Source organism: Netta rufina (genome assembly GCF_964035555.1).
Source record: "Netta rufina genome assembly, chromosome: 5".
Classification (NCBI taxonomy): Eukaryota; Metazoa; Chordata; class Aves; order Anseriformes; family Anatidae; genus Netta; species Netta rufina.
This window is the reverse complement of record NC_140128.1, coordinates 32,141,653-32,162,073: the sequence shown is the minus strand read 5'-3', so window position 1 is coordinate 32,162,073 and position 20,421 is coordinate 32,141,653. Positions and strand designations below refer to the sequence as shown.

At 41.6% G+C, this 20,421-nt stretch overlaps 1 protein-coding gene across 1 annotated transcript in view; it reads right to left on the bottom strand.

The window, feature by feature from the left end:
• RPAP1 (RNA polymerase II associated protein 1) overlaps positions 1-20,066 on the bottom strand; it is a gene marked incomplete at its 5' end in the record, with an annotated part of 37,454 nt that extends 17,388 nt beyond the window's left edge. The window contains 13 exons of the mRNA XM_084288357.1: positions 422-601; positions 774-908; positions 2,458-2,640; positions 4,999-5,166; positions 6,712-6,813; positions 7,277-7,375; positions 7,815-7,930; positions 12,574-12,780; positions 15,072-15,248; positions 16,614-16,794; positions 18,147-18,239; positions 18,797-18,939; positions 19,877-20,066. Of these exons, the coding sequence (XP_084144483.1) occupies positions 422-601; positions 774-908; positions 2,458-2,640; positions 4,999-5,166; positions 6,712-6,813; positions 7,277-7,375; positions 7,815-7,930; positions 12,574-12,780; positions 15,072-15,248; positions 16,614-16,794; positions 18,147-18,239; positions 18,797-18,939; positions 19,877-20,066 (1,974 nt within the window). The remainder of the gene's footprint in view (positions 1-421; positions 602-773; positions 909-2,457; positions 2,641-4,998; positions 5,167-6,711; positions 6,814-7,276; positions 7,376-7,814; positions 7,931-12,573; positions 12,781-15,071; positions 15,249-16,613; positions 16,795-18,146; positions 18,240-18,796; positions 18,940-19,876) is intronic.
• Between the last annotated feature and the right edge of the window lie 355 nt (positions 20,067-20,421).

Genomic DNA, 20,421 nt, shown 5'->3' with positions numbered 1-20,421 from the left:
TGCCCTTATTTCAACTTGTGCTCATTGCTACTCATCAGTATATCCACTGAAAGGGTAAGAGTTTTGCTCCGTTTTCCTTGGTCCCTCCCATGTAAAACATCACACACAATGACAAAACATACTACAACCTGAACTTTTTCTTGCCAATCCTAAACAATTACAGCGCTCTCAGCTGTTCCCTGTATATCAGATGCTTCAATTCCCTAACCAACTTAGTGGCCCTACTGCTTCTCTTTACCACAGAGTGGGACTGCGACAGGAATCCTGACACAATCTCTCCCAGTTTCACATTTATTCATCAGGCCTGAATCAAGACCTTCAGCTCAGTCACCTCCAATGAATTGTCTATCTTTACTTAAGAAGCAAGGCACAGAGAACAACAGCAGCTGCCATCAGAAAAGCTCTTGTAAGAATCACTCACCAGCCTAGCTGTTGCATTTCTGCCTCCAGATGCCAATACTCTGATGAACTTCATAGCAGCGGAGCAAGCAACTCCATGGAGACTGGTGAGTAAACACCCCGGTTCAGCCACATGAGGATCCCACTGAGTAGGGATAAATTCCCTGACAATGGTGTCAATCAACCGAGGACAGTCAAGCAGCTGAAGAGAAATAACAAGCAACACAAACAACTAAAGAAATACAATTCCAGCAGCAAGACATACAGAACAACCAAGTTTGTCTAACTCCTTGCCATAACTTTGTGTGCTTCCTTTTTCCCTTTTTTAAACCTTTCCTTACCATTCTGGAACTCCTGTACAATGGGAAATTTACCTGGCTGCATGCTTCAGAGGAATGCCTCGCTATGTGGGTAAGGATGTGCAGGATATCCAGGACTACTGTTGGAACAGGTCGTACCACCTCAAGAATGTACCTCAGCCGGTGCTGGATCCGTGTCTTCAAAAGTCCCTAAAAGGGAAAGAAACAAAATATCTGTTATACTCCTAATGGTAGCTCTCTGAACAGCGGAGAAGCTCACTGAACGGTTGCTGGAAGGGAAAAGCAGACTAAATTAAATCTTCTGCAGAAAGTATCAAAATCACCAGTGGGGCAACAGGGAGAACTTTTGGACTGAATAAGACCACCAGCAGGGTTTTTGGATACTTCTGTTTTCCAGAGTATGAGACTGCAAGTAACAGTGAGTACCTCCCCTATAAAGGAGTACAAAAACATAATGTGGCTGAAAAGGGTTCTCTTGCTCTTTGATTCATTTTTGCTAGCCACCACCTCCATCTAATGCAGTATTCTGTCTTTAGTGCTGATAGTCTCTGTTACATCAGAGAAAGCTGAAAGAAGCAGAAAACAGACACCAATTCCTATTTTGCAGTAGGAAGAGAAAGATGCAGATAGATGATGTGATTTTGTATGGTTCACAGATCAGAAGGCCATGATCAGTGACTGTGCTAGGAAACAAATCTTCAGTATAAGTGACATTGTTATGCATTCCTAGTTCCAGGAAAAGGCATACCACCTGAGTTCATAGAACTGGTATTTTTTAAAAAGAGTTGCAGTCAGGCAAGGTTGTGGTTCTAGGCTTGAATGAATTCAGCTGCTAGTTTCAATATTATTTTTCCAACATGTGGGGTAATTGGGTTGTAACAATTAGCAGATGTGAAATGGATTTCACAACAGCTGGAACAGGGCAGAATTTGATCCCAAATCTCTTCTGAGTTCAGGCCACTTGGGAGAAGTTAATATATTTTATGCTGCACCATGTAACTGTTTCCAGAATGACAAACTAACCTCATCGTTATCTACACCTCTTTTATTAAGCCTTTTAAACAGCGTAACATAGTAGAACAGATCTGAAATCATGAAGTCACTAACTGAGACCAGATGCCCAAGTACAGTAATTCAATTGCCCAGTGAGTTTATAAGCAAGTGCCATTCGGATACAGGCTAAAGCACACGGATTAAGTGATGTGATCACAGACATTAGCAACTGCTGCAGGCAAGAGAATTGCATCAGCTCCCCCAGGATTGGGTTTGAGATGACAGATTAATATTGTTAGATCTCATATCAGAGATGTGGGATTGGGTTTAAATATATGTAGAATTCCTTCTAAATGTTACAACTTTTTTTTTTTTTTTCTCTGAGAGAGGCAAACATGAAAAAACAATATGAGGGAAACGATAAGTAGCCACCCTATGTCAAACACAAAAGGGAATGTCATTGTACAAATCTATCTAATTCAGATCTACCCAACTGCAATGCTCCTGCTTAACTTTACAACAGCACATATAGACACTTCAATTGTGGCTACAGCCATTTCACTTTTAGCTCAAGTAAATGAGCTTGAAAATCATGTCTGCATGCAATCTTTCAGCAAGTTTAAAAAAACAGTTTTGTTTGGAACATTAGTAGCATACACAGAAGGGAACACATTTCAACAGCATGCCTAGCTACCATGCAGAGACTATTTTCCTAAAAAGATTTGAGACCTAGCTCTGTGCTTACCTTTACAACATCATATCGGGCCACATCTGGATCTGGCTTGTTTTCATCCTTTAGTTTTTTATTCTGAGATTTCTCTGTTCCAGTTAATTCTTCCTCTTCCTCCTCTTCTTCCTCCTCATTGTTGGGGACAAAGGGGAATGCAGCCATCCCTTGGTACCATGAGAAAGTCCAATCGAGATATTTCTATAAGGAGAGTAAAAGAACACAAAATTCTCACACAAAGATATATCATGGAAGACAAAAAAAAAAAGATCAAATCAAGAATTCTTTACTGATTTCCACCTAACCCCAGGAAAATAGAACATAGTAAAGGTACTCTAAGTACATACAAGTGGGATGAAATGCTTTTTCAGGGAAGTGATTTTTAACCTATGACCTACAGACACTTGGGAAATCATGAAAAGCAATTACTGTGAGGTAAATTAAATTCACTAGACAGGGAACAGAAATGCAGCTTAAGTGGAAAACATTTAAGATAAAAACTAAATAAAATAACCACTGAGGGGTCTAGAAATTAAACTGGAATTTGGCATTTCTTGGCTCTATTCCCATTTCTGGACCTGTGTGGAACTCAGGTCACAAATAACAGAATGGCCATGTAAAAATTGTTATGTTAAAATAAACACTACCCAACATATTTGTTCATGCTTGTCTAGCTTTCTGTTGAATGACCTTCAGCTTCAGCAAAGAAAAAAAGCATTTTTGTTCACAACCAATGACGGCATCAAATACTCCCAAGTTCTATGGTAATACTACAGTATACTGCAGCTTTCGGTTCTTTGGAGAAGAGATTGTGCCCACAGACCTACTTCCCCCAAAATGTTTTAGAATATAAAAGACAATTTAAATTGATCCTTGCACTACTTAGTAACTGCTTTAAATTTCCATTTCTTGAAGCAGCAATCAGAAATAACTACCACATTAGTCAGAAAAAAGTGGTAGACTTGAACTGAACCTTGAGTCCTTTTTGAAAATTATCAAATTAAAGTGCAAGTTATTATTAGACGTTAAAAAAAAATAAAAAGCAACATGAAATAAAATTGGTGAGTGAGTGAGTGACATGATCAGAAGAGGCCTGTCTTTACTGTACGAGGCTATAGGCCCACCTGGAATACCAACTTTGTCCTATAATCTTCATTCCAGCAAGAGAAGGAAAAACACAGTATCTGATTCTGGTCTTCAAAGGAAACAAAGAAGAAGGTGCTTCCTATAGACACTGATGAATGAACAAACCATTTCGGTAGTACAATATTTATACATTTTGTTCTTCTGTGTGTACAGCAGGGATAAATCCAGTTTTGTCTTATAAAATCTGAAGCAGCAGGCTAGACTTCCAACCCTGCCACTTCATCGAGGTCCTTTTGAAATTCAGCAGCATGAGACTCTAGGAAGGACCCTCCAAACAGGAAAATACACTGACACAACACTTACAGTACTGCTTTTGGCATGAAGAGATTTAGCAATTCCCACATACACAAGACATCAAACCACAAGTTTTGATCTTAGAATCACAGCATTGCAGACATATGTAAGCCAGAGTAATGTCAGAAAAAAAAAGTCACATTAAGAAGATGTTTTATAGCATTAATCACCTAACACGGGTGGGCAGCACTCAACTAACAGAACACCATTATGGTGATAACTTAGAAAAAGAGCAAGAGGTGGAGAAAGCTACCCAATCCTTCATTTCCCTTGCCTTTCCACTAGGGATAGCTCTGATGGAATGGAGAAGTTATGGTGGACTTCTTGAGATCTAACCACTCTTCTCTAACACCAGTCCCTTTCCAGCATGACAGAAGTAGCTCTCATGAAAGGAACTTGAAACACAGGCCATAACCTGCTCTGTTCATAATGATCTGCTTCTGTCCAACCTGGAAGACATTTTAATCTTGCTGCTCAGGGCTGTCCAGTATCTCTGAACATCCAAAAGAAGTTTCAACCTTCTAACAAGAGAACAAGCATCATGGAGAAAATAAAACTTTCTAACAACAGAACAAGCATCATGGAGAAAATAAAACACCTAAGAAGAGAAAACAAGGTATTTATCAGTGAAAGAAAAGTATGAGAGAACAACAAATAATGGACAATGAGTGGGAAAGAGAACAGTACTACTGTGAGGCATGAGGGAAAGCAGGGAGAATATTTAGTCACTAATCTGTTCAGAAGCAGGAAAACTACACAAAGAAGCCGACAACATAAGAGGCCATATTACAAATAAAAATAACAAGACTAAATTGTACACTTTCATTAGTAGTGACATGATCTAGATTGTAAGGGTGTCAAAACGGAAGAGAAAATCCCTCAGCAGCCGCACTGAGTTTAATCATAGGCAGAGCTAATTCAAACACAACAGATGACTGAATGGCTCAGACTTGGATAACACACCCTCTTGTCTGTCACAAAGCACAGCAATAGCGTTCTACTGACAGTTGAGCTAACCCATCCAGCAAGACTTTGAAACTACTTACCATGACTTTTCATTCTAATTCCTGTAAACAGTTTAGTATGAAAACAAAGTGGAGCACGTAATGATTTTCTCACCTCATCATCGAGTGACACCAGTAGAGCCCGGAGAGCGCCAACAGATGCTGCCATGACATTATCCACTGCATCGTCTAGCGAGAAGCGCAGCAAGAAGAGAAATCCAGCATCAAGCAGCAGACGCAGAATACTGCCCTTCAAGGATGATGCAAACTCCCCAGCCCTAGCCTGAAAAGTACACCATACAGAGCCGGTGTTAAAGCTCTTGATATTTTGCATGTTTGCCTCTTCCCATTGCAAATTGCAATTGCAAAGCAGCTAAACTGCGTGCAGTCAGCACAACAGGCTGCTCTGCTGGCTGTTCTCCAAGGGAACTTCAGAACTATCTACTGGGACAGGTAATTTTTGTATCACCCAGTTCAGTGCAGTGATATGAAAAGGCAGACAAAATGCGTAGGACCTCAGAGATCCTGAAAGACCTACAAAGCCAGCAGTGCAGTAAACTCTGTGTAGATACTATGAAACTGGGCACCTGAGCCACATTCTGACCACCGGCTGTTATCACTACAGAGTTAGGAGTCTTCCATGCAACCTTACCATAGGACATCACTGACTGATACAAACTTCCCACAGTCCAGGGCCTTGCTATGCAGCAAGGTAACACAAATTGGTAAGTACTCATAAATGTACATGACAGAATAGAGAGCCTTTCTAGGGAACATTACCTACTGATGAATGGCTCCTGTTTTTGCATTGTGCTTACTCTTCCTCTCTGCACACGGGGAGGGAGGGTCGCACGCTCCCAAGAGTGGAACAGGAATCCACCAGAATGCCCACCCTGTTTAGCATGCTACAAACATCTCTTCCCACTTACAATTCTGTGACTCAAGGGCCAACACAGGAAAAAAGAAATGTTCTAATTGAATAATTTCATATTCCAATGATATTTCAGCAACTTGGTGGCATACTTCCCATCTGGTTTAGAGGACAAGAAATCCTCTTCTGCTTAGGTCAGTCTTGGGCTACCTTCTCTGAGTAGTCCACAACCATAATAATAATAATAATCAAGGAAGCGAGTCAGCTGTTTCCCACAGAAGAGGTTTTAAGAAAAACTGTTCTTTATTTTCTCTTCCTTTCATCCTATGGAGAGGCATAACTCCAATTCCTTAATCCAGAGAAGTCTGAACCCATCTTTCTGAAGTCTGGACCCATCTCACGACTTCATCCTGTTCTGCCCCACCTTTCTTCTCAAAACCATACTGTTTCTTCTCTGCCTCCACTGCTGTTGGAGGAAAGGTTAGTACTTCCCCCAAGAGCGTTAAGTGGGAAGGTGCATGGAAGTAAATATTCACTCTGCTTTATGCCCGTCACTGTAAGAGTAGGCTGGTTCATTCTCACCACCTACAGAACAAGCACATCATGTAGCTGGTTCTGGCAACAAAAATGAAAGGGTCATTGCCAAGGATAGCTTTTATCACAGAAGTAACCCCAAAAAAACAACTTGTGTTCAAAGAAACAAGGAATTGAAATTTCAGCACTGCTGCTGAGCAACATCTGAAAGCAACTCTCCGCAGAGAAACCTGAAACTCGGTTTATCTGCCAACACTGTAGGTTTTCTAACAGCGAGATCCTCAGGGTAAAAAGAATACTCTGCAATTGATTTTGCTCACCTTCATTAAATAAAAGAAAGCAAACAACTAGCACCAGAGAACATGGACCCTGATCCACTGCAAATCTGAATTATGGGAAGAAGTTCCATGGAAAGTGGCTTACCTTTTGAACAATACGACCCAAAACCTGTAGAGCCAGCGTCCTCTGTTGAATAACTTGGCTGCGAGATAAATGAAAGAGCTCTTGGAGAGAATAACCAGCCCTCTAAACAGGGAAGGAAAAGAACAAAACAAAAACAAAAACTACTATAGGCAAAAACAGGCCCCTTAAAATAAAGTAAGATGGGCTGTAAAATAGTGCCTAACAGGAGACAAATTGCAACTCAATGTTGTTTGCTGTTTCACATCAATCGTGGAACAGATTCTGATGGATTACATATGGAAGAAAACTACTTCTTAAGAAAAGAAAGTGTGTGCACCTTTTTCTCCACACCACAGATGGCGTTAAAGACAAAAAGTATTAATGGAGTTAACAAACAAATGCACAACGCAAGTTAATGCAAGCACACCCAACTTCTCTTCAGGAGCTTGTTTCAAAAGGAAACCATACATCCACGCTTTCCTGAGGGTTTTGTCACTAAAAAGCATTGACACAAAAGGAATCTGACAAATTAAACACAGAAAATGGAAATGGGTGTGCTCCTTCGTTTCTGCTTCATTACACCTACCTCTGCCTCTTCTCCATGGTGATGCAGGCCTAGATGAGTAGGCAAATCAGCGTCTGCAGGAATCAAGTCTCCCTTTAAGCTGAATCGAGCTTGCATTCCCTAATATAAAGGAAGGGTGTGGGGGGAGAGAGAAGGATTATTTCTAGTGCCTTGTACTCTATTCACCATTTAAAATTCCACTTCTTAAATCAAATTCTGGAAAGTGACACCTCCAACTCCCCAGATCAGACCTCAAATTCTTTTTAGAAAAAAAAAAGTTTACTCAATTTTCTTTCCCTTTTTTTTCTTAGATTTCAGACCTGTTTCATCACAGATGACAGTTGCTAGACTCTCACTTTGTAGCTCTCTTGAGCACTGCAGACTAAAGAGAGCATGCATCATCACCTCATGAAAAAGACTAAGTGACCTCTCATTCTTACAAAAATCTCTCAGATTAAGTAACCAGAGGAGTGGTTTATGAAACCTTCAGAACTGTTATTGCTGAGAAACATGAACCAGACACCTCAAGAACATGAAAAATCAGTTTCTGCTTTTAAACCTTTTTAGTTTTCTTCTGTCGGGGTGAAGGCAAATCTTTCATCCACTCCAGCTTCTCAAATTCCACATTGTCCATGTGGATCCATTCCTTCTTCGGCTTCACAGGCAGATCATCATCTTTGGGGGAAAAAGAAAAAAAAGAAAAAAAAGGAGCCTTACATTTGAAGTAAAGATTAAGAAAATACTACTCCCTCTTTGCCAAACTATTTGGCTTAAAAACCTGATTTGGCTGCATCAAATATAGTATTCATGTAAAATAAGAAAACAATTTTCAACCTGACTGTTGGCTGATGCATAAATATCAAAGATTTAAAGCTGTTTTCATCTTCCAGGAGAGCTAGAAAAGGAAGTAAACAGCACTGTAATGAAATTAACAGACTGCTAATTTGGTGGAAAACTGAAGTCAGGATACAAATTAAGCAAAGTGATCAGAACCAGGGCAGAAAATAATATCAGTCCTACTTTGAAGAAAGCAAATGAATATCATTCAAGGAAGGGAGTGTTAGGGGAGATGTGAAATGATTCAAAAGAAGTAGTAATGCAAGTAGCTCCAGGCAAATTACTGCTCTGTTGTGAAGCATGGTTTTAAAGATGCCAGTACAAAGTCAGCCTAGATGCACCAGCGGGAGCACCAGTGCTAATACTCATGCTTCCACAGCACCTCCAATACTGCTCTTCATTCTGCGTCTCTCTCTAAAGACTTGAGGAGATCAGCTTGGGAGGAAAAAAAAAAAAAAAAACAAACCACAGAACAAGTGAAAATTTACACAGCTTGCCTGAGAAACAGCTCAGTGGGGAAACTGGGCAGTTGAACAAGAATTTCAGAGGTGCAAGCACTAAGGGAAGAAACTACTGATTTAACTTGTTAAGGAGCTTTGACCAGAACAATTTGAGAAACAAGACATTTATGCTTGTCATCACAAGAATTGCCCTAGGAAAGAGACAGATCAGCATGTGGAAGGATCTCCCAAGTGAAGGGACAGGAGAGATTTACTTGGGAGTTATCTAAAAACCAGCAAAGGTAGTGCTTTGCTAGTAGGAAACCATCCCATACTGCTGTGAGAAGAATGAACTAAGTCTTTGCTATCTCAAGAGAAATCACATGTGGACAGAAACAGGCAGACTGAGGGCATGAAAAGCAGGATCATCATTCCTACTGCAGCAAAACAAGCCCAAAATTAATTTGCACTGCAGCTATTAATCCTAGTGCTCTGGTCTTCTGTTGCAAGGAAATCTCTGAATTGGAGAGAGATGGATCTGAACTGTGGACCATTCAGATAGGGAACTGGGTGGATGGCCGCATCCACAGCTGTCACCAGCTCTACATTCAGGTGGCTGCTGCTGACACATGGTGTCCCTCAGGGGTCTGTCCTGGGACTGGTGCTGTTTATTTTCTTTATGATACAGACAGTGGGATCGAGTGCACCCTCAGCAAGTGTGCAGACACCACCAAGCTGAGTGGTGCAGCTGACACAACAGAAGGAAGGGACGCCATCCAAAGGGACCTGGACAGGCTTGAGACAGGCTCACGTGAACCTAATGAGGTTCAACGAGTCCAAGTGCAGGGTGCTGCACCTGGGTCAGGGCAATCCCAGCAAAGAGGACACACTGAGAGAACTCACCGAGAGCAGCCCTGCAGAGAAGGAGGAATGGTTTTAAGCTAGAAGAGGAGAGATCTAGATTAGACGTTAGAAAGAAATTCCTTACTTGGATGGTGGTGAGGCACTGGCATAGGCTGCCCAGAGAAGCTGTGGATGCCCCATCCCTGGAGGTGTTTAAGGCCAGGCTGGATGGGGCTTTGGGCAACCTGGTCTAGTGGGAGGTGTCCCTGCCCATGGCAGGGGGTTGGAACCAGGTCTTTAAGGTCCCTTCCAACTTTTCCAAATCACATTCTGTGATTTTATTAAGGAATAGTAAGTCCAGCTGAGATGCTCTTCTTTCATCAGATCTTTCCCTGCTGATAACTGGCCCCAACCCAACCTTTTACTTCACACCAATTAGCAGATAAACTTTCAGGAAGGGCACTTATCATTTTTTAGGATGAAACTTCACCCTTATGATCAATGTGGTACTGAGTCAGGCAAGGAACCAAGCACAGTGTTATCTTCTCCAGCCAGAAAGCTGTTCCACAGAATTTCAGCCAAAGGCTCAGCACACATTTTAATTGAAGAGACGGAAAAAGCATCTGAAATGCAAGTAAGTGGAATGGTTGTGGGTGGTGGGTGCAAAATCAGAGGAAATAAAATCAACAGAAAAAAAAAAAAATCTATTGACATTTGTAATTCAATAAATTGTTTTCTCCTCCATTAATCACTAAATTGGATAATCATTCCATGATTAGCTAATCATTCTATGAATAGGATTACACATATTACCATCAGCCCTTAGCATTATGATCTTGTCAACAAGACAGATATATTCCAAGGCATCAGCAGATTGTTCAGCTACTGAGAAAATCCTTTGGAGAAACACAAGCTGACAGTCTGAATACAACATTTGTACTGAACTTTTTCAGAGTTGCATTAAATTAAGGGCTACCAAACAAATTCTTCCTTTTCTTGTTTGCTTTCTCTTTTGTCTTGATGCCAGGATTTGTTTTTTGATTTGATGAGATTACAAGTTGCTAGATAAAGGCCTCACTATCTTGTTTATTAGAAACAGTGGCCTTTTATCTTATTAGAGAGGCAAGTCTGAGTTCTGAGCAATTAATTGTGTTCTTTTCTATTATCCTCCTCTTCCTGAGGAAACTCAGGATGACCATTTCTGCTGGGTTGTTCATGACATTTTTATGTCTCCTGTTAGCCAAGATAGGCTGCAGGCATAAATTCAGGTGCTAGAAAGGCTTCCCTTTGTTTTATAACGATGTTCCTGCTCGTGCTTTCTTTGTTATTTTGAATATCCCAAGAAAATTGTTTCTTCTTTCCTCTGCAGTCTTCCTTGGGAAGCAAAAGATACGGTCAGGACGCAATGCTCTGAACACTGAGCTATTCCCAAGAGCACCATCACAATTTTGTTCAGTCTTTATAGCTGAACAACCCACTCCTCTGATTGTTCCCAGGTGAGTAAAGGAATGTCACTTAAACAGGTGCTACTTGTGCACCCAACTGTTCTCAAAAAAGCATTAAGAGCAGTTCTTTTGATTAACATGGATTGGTGAAAAAGTAAAACTTGGGGAAAAACAGCAAAAGGACTGCTCAGTGAGGTGTTTTCTTCAATAAGAGGCTAATCATCTTCCCTTGTCTTGCACTTGTAAACACACTCATAGATTCATCCCCCTCATCAAGGAAATGGTAAACAGTTGTCTCTTGGAAACATCAAGCTGAAATCCAAGAGTGATTCAGAGACCTCCTTCATCAGTCCACATGTTGCACTGGGACACAAAGAATGCATCAGAAGCCAAAGATCAACATGAAAATGGGGAAAAAAGCGTGCTAATGAAGGAGAGATGTCTCTTTCATACATGCTACAAACAAAAGCATTCAGAATTATGAGAATGGGAGTCTAAAATCATGACAAAGAAATGACTAAAGAAAAAAAAAACCTGCAGTGAGGAAAGCAACAATAATAGCAGAAACATAAGGAGGAAAACTCTTTTGTCTGCCATGAGAATATAAGGGCTGCTTTAACTGCCTGGGATAAAGCAGCTTTCTTCTGATGCAAGCACAAAAATTGCAGAAGTAACACAGGCAGCATCAGTGCAAGCTTCCTTAGCCTGCCTGGAACACGGGGACAAGCCAACACTTACAAGCAGGTAATTAAGCAAGAGGTAAAACTTTCCCCTAGTGGCCCATCAAAGACTCCTTACGTCATTTAGAAAGGGAAATAAGAGATGCGAACAACATGCAGAAATTCACAGGCAGGCAAGTTCAGGGGACCCAGTTCTGATATGAGTGCACACACAGACTTAGGTCTCTTGCCAGTTTGAGGGCTAAAATAAAGATTTCCATCAGCAAACTTTCACATCTTCATTCTTTTTGACACACTACCACTCTCTTGCATCACCAAGATATACAAGATAAAAGAACCAATGGCAAAATTGAGTATTAAAGTGTTCTGCCATTAAAGGCAACAGCTCTGTGCAATTCTTCCAAAAGAGCAGAACTCCCTACACCTTAATACCTCCTTCCACCTATGGCACACAAAGGAAAACTTGGAAATGACTTCGTGGGCTCTGTAATACAAGCCACAGAGTGAGGCCACCAGGAGCAGTGTCACGATAAGACATTTGCATGCTGTATGAGCAATTTCACTGAGATTAGATTGTCATCTTCATGCTATCCTGTGAGCACATCAGTGATTCTTTTTAAAGAAATTTACCCAACAACCTTCTGTTCCCACCTAGTCCCAGTTAAAAGAAATTATTCAAGCAGCAGCTGCATCTATCATACTCTTCTGTTTCCCTGTTTACGTGACTGAACAGAAAAGCAATGACACTTACTGTTTAAAACACGTTTTCCTTCTAAAGGAAGGTAAGAACAGAGATCTCAGAGCAAATTCCCAAAACAAAGCAAGATCTCCCACTGCATAGCTCACCACCTCCATTACATAGTGTATCATGCTTCTAATCTACAGAGCTCAACTAGAAATGACGAGGATGCTCTTTCCTTAGCTCGAAAAAAAAAACTCCTTAAATATCATGATAAACTTCTGATTTGACTAATTAACAAAGTGCCAAAGAACTCCAATCTGGATTGACGCAAACTCTATATAGACTTTACATTTACGTTTAGAACATTAACAACATGTACTTTGTTTCTTACCTGTCATTTCCATTTTCATATTTTCTTCCTTCCTTACAGATTCTTCCAGACCTGACTCCTGTACGGAAAGAGATGCTCCTACACCATGCTGAGGCACAGTCAGAGATTCCACAAACTCCTCCGGTCTGTTCTGTTCCTTTTTTAATTCGTTTTTCTGGCCTACATTAACACCACGTCGTGACTTTAAGAAAGCAACTAAACTGGGATCTGCAAGTATTGACAAAGAGAGAGACAGAGAAGTGATAGAAAGTCTCAAAATACTTGATAACGCCTATAGGTCTTGCTATTTATCTTAGTCTTCCCATTCCCATTCCACATATACCCTTCTTCTGTGCCAGCTGTCATTTCTTTTCAAATTGAGGCACTTAACTGCTTTATGATCTCCTGAGCATGTAAACTGGGGACAACTCTCTGGTGAGGTGACACCAGAGAGAGAGATGATAAATGTTTTTCAAAGTAAAGCAGCAAAAAAAAAAAAAAAAAAAAATCTGTTTATTCTCCTGACTTACAAACAAAACCTGAATTGTTTCTTTCCCCCTCACTGCTACTGAAAAAGGCACAGCCATACAAGACCATTCGTTACAGAGAGAACTCTGGTCTGTGATTTATGGGAGGAAGCCAGGTCTGACAGTTTGCCTACCCTGTCTGTGAATTGTTCAGTTCTGAATGCTATGAGAGTACACAGAACAGACACCACAAAAAGAATTACCTGCTGTACTGAATTGCACTAGAACTGCAGTGCACAGTCTACATATTAAGTTAGGAGAAGGAGATCTTGTTCATTCTGAACTGATTCCGCATCCTGAGACTTAATTACAGTCTAATAACATCCAGAAAACATAAGTGATCGTCCTCTTCATGCTTTGGAGAAGAGGAATGCTTGGGAGGCAGGGGTGTTTTGAAGGACAGCTAAGATTCCTCTCTCAAACAAGAAAGCGTCAGGAGACTTTTACATGTTACTTTCAGATCTGCTACAGATATACCACATCGTTTTTGATGAAGTGCATTTTCTCACTCTGGAAGATGATTTTCCATCTAGAAGATGGTATTGGGATGTTTATGCCTGAGACAAATAGCAAGAGCCTGTGCACTACCTCCCTAAAACACACAGAGACACTTTGATAAACCATGTCAGGCATGTGTAAAGTAACAAGAATATATCTTCCATTGGTTATTTATTCCTTGGAGGACAAAGGACAAACAATTCAGTTCTCTGTACGCAAGAGAGATCACCCCCCAAAAAAGAAACAACTGCTTCATCTCTTGAACAGTTTGAAGAGGATGCAGGGATCCATCCCACACTTGTGACTGCTGCATGCTCTTCTCATGAGGCAGTATAAACCTCCCTCAGTGAGGGAGAGGCATTCAGCCCCATCTCATTAAAGCATCCATATTTTTTTATTGAATGCAGGCAGAGCTCTCACTTTCCCACACTTTACTGTATGCAGCAATGAAGAGGCTATATTCCCTATTTCATAGAAACATTAATCAAAAGTCACCAATTATATAAATCTGTGCACAATATGGAAAAAAAAAAAAAACTATTTCTGCACACAGTATCCATAGGTAAAAACAAACTAGTGACAACTGTAAGAGTTTGAAGACCCTACCCATCCTCACAATCCACCCCATGCAGTCTCATTTACTTCATGCTTAAGAGGTGAATTCTGAAACTGGTCAGCAATAAACACCCACAAATTATTCTTCCTCCATATTCAGCAGTCAAAGTCTCCTGAATCCACATGTCTGTACCTGTCCAGTTCCCAAGCTCATTCGCAAGCAGGCAACTTAGTTTAGGAGTTGCTTCATTGTGCATGATTCCCTGGGCACAGATATTTTCAGAATACCAAAATAACCCCCAGTATACTTCAGGCCTCAAAGACTGAAAGATTTATAACTTCAACCCATAGGGTACATAAATACATATGTGGTTTTAAAAAAAAATAATTAATTGTTGAAAAATACTTAACATATACCCTATCCTTTTTTAAATCCCTAAGTGTTTGCTTCACTAATACCCTGACAGGCTGAGTGGTGGGTGCAAGGAGCAAAGGCAACAAATCAGTCACAAGAAGAATGTGTACAAACAAGGTATTTTTCATACACATGCTGTTGTTACAAACAGTGAAGTTAGAAAAGCAAGATTATGTCACCTTTTTTATAGGCATCACAGAATTACATTTTAGGACCCCAGTACATGTACATGTAACCGGGTATCAGGTATATAAAGTACGCAGCAATCCCACAGCAAAGGGAAAAGAAGACAGTGTTAGGGTAAGCCCCCTCTCACTGAAGAATAAGCACTCTTAAAGCTCCTTCACACTTGATTCTTACTCATAAGCTACTGACATGACACGGAAGTTAAACTACCCCCATGTGCAATGACTGGTGATCCTGAGCTCCCATCTTTGATCTGCATATTTGTTGAGACTTCGAGAGACCTACAAGTTCAGTAAACTTCCATGCCTTGAGGGGAATTCACCCTGGGAAGCACATACCCAGCTGAGCCAGAAGCTTTTCCTGTTCCTGCAGGATCTCTTCCTGGGACATGGACTGCAGCTTCTCCAAGTTCTCTTTGTGAATAGCCTGAGCTTCCTGCTCACTCTTTTGGCTTCCAAGACCCTCTCCCGTTATGATAGAAGGCCACTGAGTGGTGAAAAAGTCATCAGCTTTATCTAAAAGATCCAGCAAAGAAAGCAGTTAGTGATTTAAGTCTCTGGCATTATAAGCTCATTTAAATTTTGTCATTACCAAGCAGAATCCACATACACCTGTTTTTTTTGTTTGTTTGTTTTTAAAGAAACCTTGGTAGCCAAGTTAAAACAGGAGGAAAGTTTAGTTTATCTTGAAACAAAATATTTGGGCTTTCAGATTTTTGTCCCACGTGACAACAAAACACCATTTCTGCCTTGTTTCATTAGGAGTTGGGGAGGGACAAGAGAGAATTAATTTAGTTTCTGTAAAGCAAAGCAACAAAAGGTGAACTTGAGCATAATGTTTATTATAAGAAATGGAGCTACTCCGCTTCTCCTCTTGCTTCTAGCAACCCTCTCACAGAAACCCTTCCCCAGCAATCTTATAGAGGCTAAGCCATTTCCTGATCCCTCTGTTGTGTTACTACATTTATAAGTGTTCTCCTGCTTCAAGGGGATCACAGCCATGGGGCTGCTGTTTCCCTTTGGTATTTCTCAGACAGAAGTACACTGGCACAATTGTAACAGGGTATACAGCAAACAGCAATTGACCTGGGTGGTGGATTAGTGCAAACACCGCACAGCATGCTGAAGGTTTTCTTACCAATTCTTTGACAGGATCCTTAGCCAAATGGTGAGAACCTTTACATGACATCTAGCATCCGTTCCAACGTGAAAAAGAGGATGTCAGGGAAAAACCCAGACATATGGTAATCCTGTGCAGAGGGGACTGCTCAAGATACACACGTGCATGCGCACACAGAAGCCTGGAGCTGCAGGTACCACCTGAATTGGTTTCCTCTTTCCTTGTCACGTTGCTGTCAGACAAATAACTGCTGGAGGTGGCACTGACTCATCAGCGCTGCCTCACAACACTCCTTATAAAGCAAAGCCACAGTCTCATGGCAGAGCATCCAGGGATGGAAGACTGAGCTTTCTACTTCCAGGTAGTAGCAATGGGAACCTTTCTCAGGGGTCCTGAACCATCATGGTGCACAAGATGGACCCTTCTCCAAAAATTGCAAAAACTACTGATGAACCAATAAATGCTTTACATGTGACAGACAGAGAAGGAGGGCAAGAACCTTGAAAAATAAAACTATTTGGCCTTGTGTAAAAACAGAAAAGAAAATTAGTGTGAAAGCTGACCCAATTTTTAGAACGTTAATTTGGGTCTCTGACCATTTCAAATCCTTGCCATGCCACAGACATTCCAAGTGACTTTGCAATGTCTGAACTAAGGACAATAAGGTTTCCCTAATTTAAAGATAATAATATCATAAAACCAGTGCACCTTAAGGCTATATAAATATAGTAGACCGGATAAGCAGAACTTTTTCCACTTACCATCCCTGTTGCCAGGGCGAGGTGCCTCTTCTGTTGATCGCTCAGGATCCAGGGCATCCCGAGGAGCTGATCTTACTTGCACGCACTCAGCAGCAGAGGGAGCTGTTGCTTCCTTTTCAGCAGCCCTTCTTGCTGCCATCTTTTGTGCAAAGATGCTTTTTCTTCCAGATCCCACCTTCACCTGCAAACAAGGAAGCCATGTGTCACCATCTCAGACTCCCCCGCACACCTGGCACTAAAAAAATATGTAAATCTGATCCTAAAGACACCCTCGGATCAGACTCTGGGACACGACACAGGAGAAGCTGCTGGCAGCCACCTGCCCTTTTCTGTGCGTGTGCTGTTCCGTTTTTTAGCATACAATTTAATGCTAGGACAGAGAGACAAAACACCTGAATGTTTTTTCTACCGAGGGAGAGAAGATGATTAATTATAACTCAGACCAGGCAAGTACACCTAAAATATCACCAAACATAACAGTTCCAGCTTTCCTGCTGCTTGGAAACCCTGCATAGCTGAATACTTTGCATTTCTGAGGATAAATGGGGCTGTACTGTGCTCACCACATGCTTGGAACAGGCTTCTTATAAGGTGATTAGAGAGCAGCAGGGTGAAGAGATTTACACAGTAAGAAGTGGGCAAGTGGTGCTAAAATAATCCTGACTAAATTACTGTTCTGCCTGCCTAGGCGATGGAAGGGCAAGGCTCTGAACAGCTTTTGATACATGGGAAATCCAGAGAAGACTAAGAAAAAAAAAACACAAAACAACAAAAAAACCTCTTGCATGTCCCCAGTCCAGAGAAGGAGCTTAAAAGGCAATCTTAACATTTAGTAGCTACTGTGTACTCCTGCATCAGGTAAATAGAACTGATAGGTTTAAAAATTACTACTTCCTCTCAAGAGAGCTGTCCTTCAAAATCAACCCTCTCTTCAAAGCAACCATAGCTATCAATCGCATTCCATTTCCCAGTATCTGACACTTACTCAGCTAGCAGCTCTTGCTACCACAACTATTCTGATGATAGCAGCCATGGCTTCCAGCTTTACAGCCTCAGAACAAATTTTATGTCAAAATCTAAGAAGCTGCAAAAGATAATCTGAGCAACCGCATTCAAATGTCATTCCAGGAAGAATCAGGGGCAACTTAAGTACAGACTTACACAAACCTGATGGGCAAATTCACAGAAACTGTTTCTCAAAAAAAAAAAGCAAGGCAGAACACACTGTCTTACAACAGGGCAGATTTGATCTTTCTCACTAAAGTTAGCTGAAGGGGATTGCCTTTTCCTAAACTGAAAGAATTCCAGTGTTATTTAATTGCAGGGTATGGACTGCCTGTTTGATGGCAGTTTGGTAGGAGAATTTTCTCCTGTACCAAGAAGGCAATGCCAGAACGATGCTGAGCCAACGCCTATCTCCAGCATGCCAAGTCACTTATTTGGAGCTCTACCAGTCACCAGGCACTGCACTTTGTTCTGGAGAAGACTTAATAGTTAATGAAGGTAGCAGGGAACAGTTGGTCCCACTCTTACCTCACTTTTTATCTCAGAACGGTGAAATGTCCTGGGAAATGGGTCTCCAGTGGGCACTGGCATGGTCACTTCTACTGCACTCGTGTCTCGCTCCTGCAGCAAAAAAAATCCAGTGCTGTAGAAACCAGAAGAACAGCCCCACATGTTTATACTATTTAGCTAAGAGTGGGCTAAATTCTCAGCTCTGCAGCTCACAAGCTTTCTGTTACGTAGCTGTCAGGCTCAGAACACCTTGTGCTTACTTGAAGTCAAGGTGAGGCTATCTTCCAAAAGGCTGTGCTGCCACGCTCCACAAACCACCCAAAGATTCAGATGTAGGGAAACATGGGCCAATGCAGAGCAATAAGAACCTCCCCTTCAGAGAATCCGGAACTTCACCCAAATCTACACTAGAGCACAAGCCTGTACGCATGCAGCATGATCTGCAGGCACTCTGGACTGGACAGCAGATTCAAACCCATGTTCAGCTGACAGCAAAAATATACCCAATGAGGTTTTTTTTTCCCCCAGGATGCTTCAGGACACTGGTCTACAGTGCTACAACTGCTTCGTTACACTGCAGAAATAAAAAGCAGCAACAGAACCCTTCATCCCTGTACAGTTCATAGCACTCAAAAACCACTGGACTATCAGGTGAAAGCTAGACATACAATGATTTTGCTGAAGACTGCTGTAATGTGTCGATCATGACTCTCGAGTCTTTCCTCTGGATCTTCATCCTCAAAGTGGACAGAGGCACTTTTGGACTTTTTTGGAGGACCAGGAGTTAGAGCTGGGAGAATATCAGGAAAATCTGTGGAGAGGAAATAAAAAACCAGACAGATTACTCATGTATAACTACTACACAATAGGTATCAAACCAAACTCTCCCTAATAGCACCTATTATTGCTATGATGAGAAACAAACCAGATGAGGAAGCAGTAAGACAATTAAGAACCCTCCATCTCTGACTTGCACTGGATAATGGAGAGCAACATGCTTAAGAATTTTATTATTTATGTATTGGCACCAAAGTTTTTTCAAAGAGGTGCATAAGCAGAAAAGGGTACTGAGGCCTGACTGCAAATCTTAAGGGAAGAAAGAAGGCTGTACAGAAACAACTGGTGTCCTTGCAAGTTGTGTTCAGGCACAGAAAAGCACAGTTCCACTGCCAGCTCCAACAGTGAGTGGTTAGTATGATCACAAGCTAGCTAGTCAAGGCCTTCTTTTCACTCAAAACTGGGATCGCATTTCTTACCTAGAAGCAAGCTCTGAAAGATTTAAATTGTTGCTTTTAAGAAAGCACCTTGAGCTTCTGAGACTATAAGTGCATGAGAAGTGTTACTACTGGTGGAGGAAAACAAAACCACAAGAAGGAAGTTTATCAAAAGAGATCTGCCGGCTGAAATTTGGAACTGCTAGCAGAGCTAAATCTCAGAGACAGTGAGAAGAGGGCCTGGATAGATGGCAAAGTAAGCACCCAGAGTCCAATGAATACACATCTCATTGCAAGAGGTATTTTCTGTGATTGGCAAGGTACCACAGACAGCTGATAAATGTGGATGAAGACAGTGTGTTGGAAAGGTGTTTCTACTGCACATAGTAATGTTGGACAAGTGCATTTTCAAACAAGGCCAAGAACAAATACTACAATGGGGATACATGCAGGAAAACAACAGCAAGTTCAAAGGGAAGAACTGAAAGGCAGAGAGAAGCCAAGCAATTCAGGGAGCCCCACAAGGGAAATTACCATCCAGCATCACCACATCCTTGCTGTCCTGCAGCGGGGGTCTCTCAGCATCTGTGCTCCCTTCCTCCCCCTTTCTCTTGTCTGCTTTCTTTACAATCTTCACTGCAGGTGAAGCTCTGGCTGCCAGGAATTGGTTTTGGAAGTGTATCAGGTCTGCCTCAGACTCGCCAGGCTTTGGTCTTGACAACATCCTGCCTTCTTGCTCCTGCAGGCTGGCCCTGTGTGGTGTTCACATGGAAGACGTGGAAAACGGGTTAGAGGACTGGTGTTCCTGGGGAAAGCACGAGGGCAGCAAGCAAAAATTACACATTTCTGTCCTGCTCTGTTGTTTCTGTACAAACTGCAGCTCTTCAGGATCTACTTCAGCATCACCCCAGGATACAACTAGTTGTACCAGAGTCCCAGACAAACCACTCACCTTGTTCTTCACTGCCAAACACCGTGCCACTAGGCAAGCCAACACCTGCTCTAGCATCCAGCTGGGAGCAGAATGGCATCCATCCAGCACAGAACTGGCCAACAAGTGTATCGCTGCCAGAATGCCA